The sequence below is a fragment of the Phyllostomus hastatus genome, unplaced genomic scaffold (genome assembly GCF_019186645.2).
Source record: "Phyllostomus hastatus isolate PE091 unplaced genomic scaffold, TTU_PhHast_1.1 phas_contig_1, whole genome shotgun sequence".
NCBI classification, from domain to species: Eukaryota; Metazoa; Chordata; class Mammalia; order Chiroptera; family Phyllostomidae; genus Phyllostomus; species Phyllostomus hastatus.
In genome coordinates, this window is record NW_025333498.1 from 47,437,065 (window position 1) to 47,446,913 (window position 9,849).

At 46.1% G+C, this 9,849-nt stretch overlaps 1 protein-coding gene across 1 annotated transcript; it reads left to right on the plus strand.

Annotated features, from left to right (window-relative positions):
* Window positions 1-5,840: 5,840 nt before the first annotated feature.
* On the plus strand, window positions 5,841-6,956 carry LOC123825846 (syncytin-1-like). The gene has a single exon (XM_045849532.1). The coding sequence runs from the start codon at window positions 5,841-5,843 to the stop codon at window positions 6,954-6,956; it is 1,116 nt and encodes a 371-aa protein (XP_045705488.1).
* Window positions 6,957-9,849: the final 2,893 nt, after the last annotated feature.

The following is a 9,849-nucleotide window of genomic DNA, read 5'->3' on the forward strand; positions in this document are numbered from 1 at the left end:
GTGTTTGTGTGAATGACTGTGTTTGTTGCTCCACGGGTGGAAGCCTACGGAAAGTGAGTGAGTCCTAACCTGCGGTTCCTCGGTCTGTCATCTGGCATAGACAGACCTAAGTACCCCGAGAGGGGAGAGGCCAGGCAGGCGACATGAAAGTCCCTTCCCTTGTCTGTCAGTGCCCATCGGGAGGAATCGTTATGGCGGGGGGGGGGGGCGGTGCTCTCCCACAGTTCTGGATTGTATGTTACAGAATTTTGATCGATTTAGGGGCCAGGACCCGAGCATGAATGCGGGTCAATTAGAGACTTTTTGTTCATCTGAGTGGTCAACTTTTGGGGTAGGCTGGCCCCCTGAAGGCACCCTGGATCTAGGCATCATATGGGTGGTCCATCTCATAGTTACAGGTAGACTAGGTCAACCCGACCAGTTTGTTTACATCGACCGCTGGCAGGAATTAGTACAGGACATGCTAGGGTGGCTCCAGCGCTGCATGAAGCATTCAGCCAAGGCATCTGGTGACTCGGGAGACTCACGAAAGGCAGGCTGGCCACACTGTACCCAAGGCTCTCAAAGCACGACCCCGGTCCTAGTGCTCGTAACCCAGGCATGCCGACCTCCTATTTTTAAGGGAGATCTGGAGGAAGAGGTCCTGGTGACCCTTCCACCCCCGTACGCTCTTGGAGCACGGAAACCCTCTCAAGCCTTAGACACCCTACCTCCTTCAGTGCCTACAGCAGAACTGGGTGCTTCCCCAGCCTCTCCAGTGGCCAATCAATTGCACAGCCATCTGGTGCTGCAACTACTGCTCAGGGAGACTCAGGCTCCGCCGTACATGGGCTCATATGGCACGGAGCAACTAGGTCGAGCTGTGGTTTATTATCAGCCATTTACCACCACTGACCTCCTTAACTGGAAACATTATACTCCCTCCTATTCCGAAAAACCACAGGCTCTGGTTGACCTTATGGAGTCCATTATGCAGACTCATCACCCAACTTGGTATGATTGTCAGCAGCTCCTACTTACTCTGTTCAACATGGAGGAGCACCGATGCATTATACAAGAGGCACACTGTCACCTGGAGATGACTGCCCCTGTGGGGACCCTAGACCCTATCCAGTGGGCCCGACTAGCAGCCCCTGAGACCCAGCCAGACTGGGACCACAACACAGACGAAGGACGAGTGGCCCTGGCCCGTTACCATGATGCATTACTCCGTGGAATCCGTGCTGGGGCACGGAGACCCACCAATACGTCCAAGGTGGCGAACGTTACTCAAAGGCCTGACGAGTGTCCAGGCGATTTTCTTGAGCGGCTGTATGAAGCCTACCGCATCTACACTCCTTTTGGTCTGGAGAGCCCCGACAACGAGTGGATGGTCAATATGGCCTACATGTCACAGTCAGCCTCGGACATCTGAAAGAAACCCCAGAAACTTGAGGGTTTTGCTGGGATGAATATAAGCCAGCTAGTCGACATTGCTAACAAGGTTTACAACAATAGGGAGGAAGTTGCCCAGAGGGAGACTCAGAAGAGGATGGAAAAGAAGGCGGCCCTTCTGGCTACGGCCCTCGGTGCCCTCCACTGGACAAGGAAGGTGAAAGAAGAAGGGAGGGAGCAGGGCACTGGAGAGTAGAGCGAGACCAGTGTGCTTATTGTAAGGAGAGAGGGCATTGGAAAAGGGAGTGCCCAAATCGGAAGAAAAAAATTCCTCAAGCAAAAGGAAAAGGGAGCAGCTCCCTCTATCCTCCACTTGGCTGGGCTGGAGTCAGACTGAGTAAGATCGGGCTCTCTGAATCTAGGCTCCCACGAGCCCATGGTCCAAATGAAAGTGGGGGTCCACAGCCTACTGTTCATGCTAGATAACAGCCAGAACACTCAGTTGTAACGACCCCAGTGGCTCCAACATCGGGGCAAGAAATCACCATTATAGGGGCCACCGGATGCCACAGTAGCCCTAAAAGATTTTGCCAAGCCTGCACTGTAGAGCTAGGGGGACATAGCGTCAGGCACGAGTTTCTCTACCTACCTGAGTGCCTCATTCCGCTATTGGGACGCGATCTACTCACAAAGCTCGGAGCGAGGGTCATCTTCCAGCCTTCCTGGGAAGCCCACCTGCAGGTACAGACCCCGAGCATCCTGGCTGTAGTCCTCCCGAGGGAGGAAGAGTACCGGCTTCACTCAGAGGATGCAGGGAGCCCAAGTGAGACGGAACCAGGACCGGGACTGAAGGCCCAGCTACGGGAAGAATACCCCGAGGTCTGGGCTGAAGGCAACCCACCCCGACAAGCTAAAACCCAGACCCCGGTAGTCATAGAACTCAAGCCTGGGACTAAGCCCGGTCACGTGTGGCAGTATCCCCTGTCCCGAGAGGCTCGTCTGGGGATTTCCGAGGTCATCCGCAGACACCTATGGGAGGAATACTAATCCCATGTCAGTCCCAGTGGAATATTCCTTTTCTGCCGGTCAAGAAGCCGGATGGGGGCGGGTACCGGCCCATCCAGGATCTGTGGGCCGTCAACGACACAGCTGTAACCCTCCACCCGGTCGTCCCGAATCCATACACCCTCCTGAGCCAGCTCCCCCCAACAGCAACGAGGTTTACCTGCCTTGATCTGAAGGATGCCTTCACCTGCATTCCTGTGGCACCTTCTAGCCAACCCATTTTTGCTTTCGAGTGGGAAGACCCGAACACTGTGGTCAAGACTCAATTGACCTGGACTGGACTGCCTCAGGGGTTTAAGAACTCCCTTTTATTTGGGGAAGTCCTAGCAAGAGACCTGAAGCCTTTCGCTGAAGGGGAGCCAGACCTGACGGTTCTACAGTATGTGGATGATCTCCTCCTGACGGCCTCATCCTAGTAATGGTGCTGGGAGGGAACGTGCAGGCTGCTGAAGTGCCTGGCTGAATTAGGGTATCGGGTGTCCTGGAAGAAGGCACAGGTCTGCCAGAAACAAGTAAAATACTTAGGGTTCCTCATCTCATGGGGAAAGAGGGCCCTGATCACGGAGAGGAAGGCTGTCATAGCCCGATTCCCTCCACCCAGCACTCAGCGGGAACTGCGGGAATTTCTTGGGGCGGCTGGATTTTGCTGGATATGGATGCCAGGATTTGCCACCATGGCAAGGCCCCTCTACCAGGCCCTGAAGGGTCAGATACCAAGCCCCTAGAATGGGGAGAAAATGATGAAAAAGCCTTCCAAAATGTCAAGGGGCACCTCAGTGATGTTCCTGCCCTAGGACTGCCAGATCCTGGGCGGCCATTTAATCTGTATACCCACAAGAGAGACAAGGTAGCCCTTGGGGTCCTGACCCAGCCTGTCAGACCATGGCAACACCCGGTGGCTTATCTGTCTAAGCAATTGGACAGTGTCACCACCCGCTGGCTGCCATGTCTGAGGGCAGTCGCTGCTGCCATGACTCTTGCAAGAGGCAAACAAGTTAACCCTAGGTCAAGAAATCAGTCTTCATGTACCACACGCAGTGAATAGCCTCCTTGCCCGGCAAGGGCATAAGTAAGTAGCTTTCGAACCCTAGACTGACTCAGTACCAGGGAATCCTCCAGGGGAACCTGAGGGTACAAGTTAAAACCATGAAACGAGTCAATCCAGCCCCCTATTTACCAGCAGAGCTTGGAGAGCTGGACCATGACTGCCTCAAAGTAACTAAAAAGGTCCACGCCAGCCCCTGGCCCAACCTGATGTAACCTACTTCACCAATAGGAACAGCTATATGGTTGGGGGCAGGAGAGTCGCCAGGTATGCGGTTGTGGATGACTGCAGAATAATAGAGGCCAAAGCTCTGCCAGCAGGATGGTCAGCACAGAGGGCCAAACTGTGGGGGCTAATAAGGGCTTTGGAGTTGAGCCAAGGCAGGAAAGTCAACATTTACACAGACTCTAAATATGCCTTTGCCACCCTCCACATTCATGGTGCGATATACCGAGAACAAGGGTTGTTGACAACAGAAAGAAAAGAAATAAAAAATAAACAAGAAATACTCCAGCTACTAGAAGTGGTATGGGCACCCGCTGAGGTGGCATCATGCACTGCAAAGGCCACTCTAAGCCTGATACCGCAGTAGCCCAGGAAAATCAGAAAGCAGATCAGGCTGCCAAGGTGGCAGTGCTTGGGGCAGATCAGGCAAAAATAACTGCTCCGTTGTTAGGCCCCATCCTGGACATTCAAGTTAGCCCAGAGGATTATGTTCCTGCAGAAGTAGAGTGTGCACCAGGCCTGGTATAAAAAGACCCCCGGAGGGGAGTGGAGGCTGCCAGATGGGAAAATGTACATACCACAATGGGCAAGCTAGCAATCTAGTAAGGCAGTGCCATGCTCTCACGCACATGGGCAAGACCTCCCTAGAAAATCTGCTGAAGAGGTATTTTTATTTCCCCAACCTGGCAGCACTTTGTGCTTCCGCCTCAGCACAATGCATAACATGTGCTCAGAATAACGCTGCTGGGTAACCAGGGATGAGGCCAGGAATACAACACACAGGCAGACAACCCTTTGAGGATCTACAAATAGATTTCACTGAAGTCAAGCCTAGCCGAGGGTTTAAATACCCCCTGATAATCATGTGCACCTTCTCTGGTTGGGTTGAGGCTTTCCCCACTAAGATGGAGAAAAGCCGGGAAGTCACCTGAGCACTACTGAGGGAAATCATCCCAAGGTATGGATTGCCTCTAACCATTGGAAATGATAACAGGCCAGCCTTGGTCTCACAAGTAACCAAAGAAACAGCCAAACTTCAGAACATCACGTGGAAACTGCACACCTCCTGTCGACCCCAGAGCTCTGGGAAAGTAGAGCGGATGAACTGGACTCTTAAAGAAACCTTAGCTAAGTTTCACCAAGAAACCGGACTGCCCTGGATGGACTTGCTACCGCTAGCTTTGCTTAGGGTTAGAAATGCTCCTAACCCTTCAGGATATACTCCATATGAACTAGTTTTTGGGAGACCTCCCCCAGTTCTCAGCATACGAAAAGGGGGGCTCCAGTTGCAAGGTGAATTAGGGCAGACAAAATATCTCTAGAAGCTAGGGGAAACTTTAGGGAAGATAGACAGGGCTGCTTTGGGCCAGGGACCCCCACCCCGAGGGGGGGCCAGCACACTCCCTTAAACCAGGAAGTTATGTATGGGTAAAGGACTGGAAAAAAGAACCACTTCAATCTGTGTGGACCTGGCTGAATTTGGTGTTACTAACCACCCTGACTGCCCTTAAAGTTACAGGAATCACCCTTTGGATCCACTACAGCCGGGCCAAAGCAGCAGCAGCAGCAGCAGCAGATTCTGAGGACCCGAAGACCAAGCCTGCACCCAGACTATCCATGCTGAGGCTCTGGAGGACACCAACCAGTGGAGAAAACACCAGGGGATGGACCATTGCTCTGCCGGGTTCCTGACTATAATCAACATCTTCACAGGAGTATTGGAAATTGGACTAGTGACTGTGACCCCGGCAGAATGGAGTCCCAGGGAGCGAGTCGCCCTAGGAGTAGTTTATCTCTGTTTAGTCTCTGTAGTTAGATATATTGTATGCTTTGTTTGACAAACACGGGGTCTATCTCAGCCCCAGTCTGTAAATGTAGTGCCCCTGAGCAAAGAACTAGGCTCGGCGGTGGAGTGATGACCTACCCCCTTCCAGCCATAGCTTTCACCTCCTCCACCTCCATGCCATCAGGTTGCATTCGGCCAAAGCCCCAATTCCTCTGTACTTGGGGAGGGAAATTATACCAGATTAGAATAATGGAAGGAACTATAGGATACTAGTCCCAAAAGTGTCAGGGACATGGACACCCTGGCCAACAAGTATGTTGGAACTATTACCGCCAGCTGAGTGCAATGAGCCAGAGAGAGTTTGAACAAGCTAAGAAAGAGGCTGCAAAAAAAATAACAAACTGGTTGGCTCAAGAAGCAGTCACCTACAAAGGGGCTAACCTCACAGCCTTTCAGGAGGCCTGGAGGAGGGTGAGCCCAGCAGTCCAAGTTCAGTACATGGTCCACGCCATGTATGCAGCATACCAGAATGTTACTAACTCCACAAGAGAATGCTGGGTATGTTTGCCTATAGAAGAAAAAGGGTTTCTAGGTGTTCCAGTACCCCCGAGGTGGAACAGGACTCATAAGCCCATAGACACAGGTCCTATTGTGATCCAAGGACCCGTAGCTACCATTGTCTTCCCAGATGCTAAGGGAATGAACTTAACCTGTTTGGTGGCAAACTGGACTGAAGAGCCAAGGAACGGTGTGGGAACACTCAACCCCCAGCTCTGCTCTGGTCAACATAATATTCCTAACAACAGCAGCCTTTGTACTGAACCTGGAATCTTCCTTCTCTGTGAGAAGGCAGCTTACAAGTGCCTGCCCCAGAATTGGACCGGGATCTGCATTGAAGTTTTCCTAGTCCCTAGCATCAGCATCCAGGTCCCTAATGAGTTTAGAAAACTACTGCAACCTAAAGTAAAGGAAGCCTCCCAGCATAAGAGAAGAGTACGGGCCGCCATAGCTATAGGGGCAAGCCTTGCAGTGGGGGTTGGGGCAGGAGTCAGGGCAATGGGATTGTCTGCATCCACTTACTACAAGCTGTCAGCTCAGCTGAGTGAAGACATGGACAATGCAGCTGATTCCCTGACCACCCTGCAGCAGCAGATAAACTCCTTGGCTGAGGTAACCCTTCAGAATCAGAGAGCTTTAGACCTCATTACTCCAGAGAAAGGTGGAACATGTACGTTCCTAGGAAAAGAATGTTGCTATTTTGTCAACCAATCCGGTATAGTAGCAAAAAAGGTAAAAGAATTAAAGGAGAACATTAGAATTCGGGCCAAAGAGCTAGAGGACTGGAATTTTGGATTCAATCCACAGACATGGCTAAGGTGGATATTGCCTGTTCTGGGGCCCATCCTCATAATTCTCCTAGGCATAACTCTGGGGCCCTGCATCCTCCGAACCTTGGTCTAACACCTGGAGGCCACGGCGATTCGGAAGGTGGCCGCCAAGGTGTTAGCACTCCAGCAGTACCAATACTGGTATCTGCAGTTACAACCTTCCCCATGATGTCAGCCGCATAGCCAGGTGTATAGTGATGCTAAAGGGATAAAAGCACCTTATAGCATCAAAGGGGGGAATGTGACAGGACATAGCTGAGCAGTAGCTATTCTTAGGTAGGAGCTGATCAGCAGCCATTCCCAGACAGCAGCCTTTCCCAGATAAGCAGTTATCTCAAGGTCATACACTAACCTTCGCTTTCTGCTTCTGTATGCTTGCTTTTAGCAGTTGTTCCTCCCCTTTTTGCCTTTATAACAAGAATATAAGCAAACTCCAGCTTAAGCTCGGTGCCCAGAATTTGGAATTTATCTCCTCTGGGTCCGCATGTGTGAATAAACCCCACTTTGCAAACTCCGAGGCTGTCTGAGTCGTCGTTTCCGTAACAATAATAGGGCCCTGTATGGGTGCCTCAGTTGTTGAGGTGTCTTTCCACACACCAAAAATTGCAGGTTGGATCCCCAGTGAGGGCATGTAACTAGGTGTGGGTTCAAAGTCTGATTTGGGCGCGTACAGGAGGCAATTGATCAATGTTTCTTTCTCACGTGGCTATTTCTCTGTCTCACTTCCTCTTTCGATAAAATTAATAAGCATGTTCTCTAGTGAAGATTCAAAAAGCAAAAGATACCAATAATATGTAAAACTGTATGTGAGGTGAAGGGGGTATTATATGAAGGCTCTCTATAGTATCTGTTCATTTTTTTTTGCAAATATAAAACTTTTCTAAAATATAAAGTTTATTAATTAAAAAATAAACTATGGTAAAAACTCATCAAATTGCACATTTTTAAATGGTACAATTAATTGCACATAATTAACTTCAATAATGTTGATTTTTTTCAAAAATAACTTTATAAATATAAAATACTTAAAAGTACACTTAACAGCAAAAAAACAACCTGTACACTAAATAAATGAAAACGTTGATATACAACTTAAATAAAATATATTAGGTTGGCCAAAAAGTTTGTTTGTTTTCTGTAAGATGGCTCTAATAGTGCTTAGTTGTCTTTAACTTTATTTGAAACAATTTTGTTAGTTTATATTGTGACAACCATCAAATAAGCATGCATTTAAAAAAATCAAAATTGGTGAATTTTTGTGTAGTCATTTTTAATATTAAAGATGAAAGAAAATATACATTTTTGGCATATTCAAGAAAGGTACAATGAAACTGAAATACCAAAAAAAAAGATTTGCGCAGTGTGTGGAGAAAGTGCTGTGACTCATCAAATGCGTCAAAAGTGGTTTGTGAGGTTTTGTGTTGGAAATTTCTCACTGGAAAATGCTTCACTGTCAGGTAGACCAGTTGAAGTTAATAGCAATCAAATCGAGACATTAATTGAGAACAATCAATGTTATACCATGTGGGAGAGAGCTGACATACTCAAAATATCCAAATCAATAAAGTTATTGGTTAAAAATGAAAAATGTCTTTTAATTCACAGAAAAAACAAACAAATGTACTTTTTGGCCAATGTAATAAATACATAGAGAAATATGCTATCCTTACAAATTAGAAGATTGAATATTGATAAACTACAAATTATCTCTAAATTAATCTATAGATTCAATGTGACTGTAATAATCCTAGCTTTTTTTTTAGAAATAGTCAAAAATTGAAAAATATGTGTGGAAATACAAAAAGAGATGTAAATGTTTGTATTAGGATATCCAAATAATCTTAAGTTAAAAAAAATTACAGGCATTCAAGGCTTAGTATATAATACTGCTATAATCAAGACAATGATTCTGGCATAAAGGTAGGCATATAGGTCAATAGAGCTGAAGACAGAACTCAGAAATAATTGTATGTTCAACTAATTCTCAATGAAGTTGCTAAAGCAATCTAGTGGGGAAATAAAAGTCTATTTAATAAATCATGTTGAAATACTTAGAGCTTGAAACCTACCATACACATAAAAAATTAATTTTAGATGGATCATAGATTTTAGCATTAAAAATACATTTTAAGGCTTTTTTTCTTGCTAGTTAAATTTTTATTTTATTTTTTCTTAAATTTATTGGGGGAACTTTGGTTAGATTTTTAAACTTCTAATATACAAAAAAAGACAATATCATCACAATTTGAAAGTATGCAAAGGTTTTTATAGAAGAGACACAGAAAGTCAAGACAATTAAAGAGGTGGGGGGAAGATAAATTAGATTTTATAAGTGCCTAAAAATTCTGCTTATCAAAAAGATACTAGGAAAATAAGCATATATATGAGAGACAGTATTTGTAAAGTGTATATCTAATATGGGATTTGAATCCACAATATGTACCTATATCTACCAGTATATATCTTACAAATCAGTAATAAAAAGTAAGAAAAACCCAAAATTTCAAAATGGGCAAAAGAATTGAATAGTCACTTCACAAAAAGAAGATATACAAATGGCCAAAAGGTCTTGAAATGGTTTCAACTACATTAGTCATTATGGAAATAACAACATTTATCAGAATTTCATAGCAAACAAAGAAAGAAAATCATACAACACTAGGGGATGAAAAAGATGCAGAGTAACCAGACCTCTTCTTCATTGTTTAGGAAAGTATAAAACAACTTGAAAAAGTTCTGGCAGTTTTCTATGAACTTAAACATGTACTTACCCTATAAGGTAGTAATTTCGCTTACAGATATTTACTTGAGGTAAAGGAACACATGTTCACCAAAAAACTTTTACAAGAATATCCTTAGCAGCTTTATATCTGAGAAGCTGAAAAATGGGAACAATTCAGGTGTTCATTAGTAGGAGAATAGAAAAACATAATGCTATATTTTAATACAATTTAATATTACTCAGC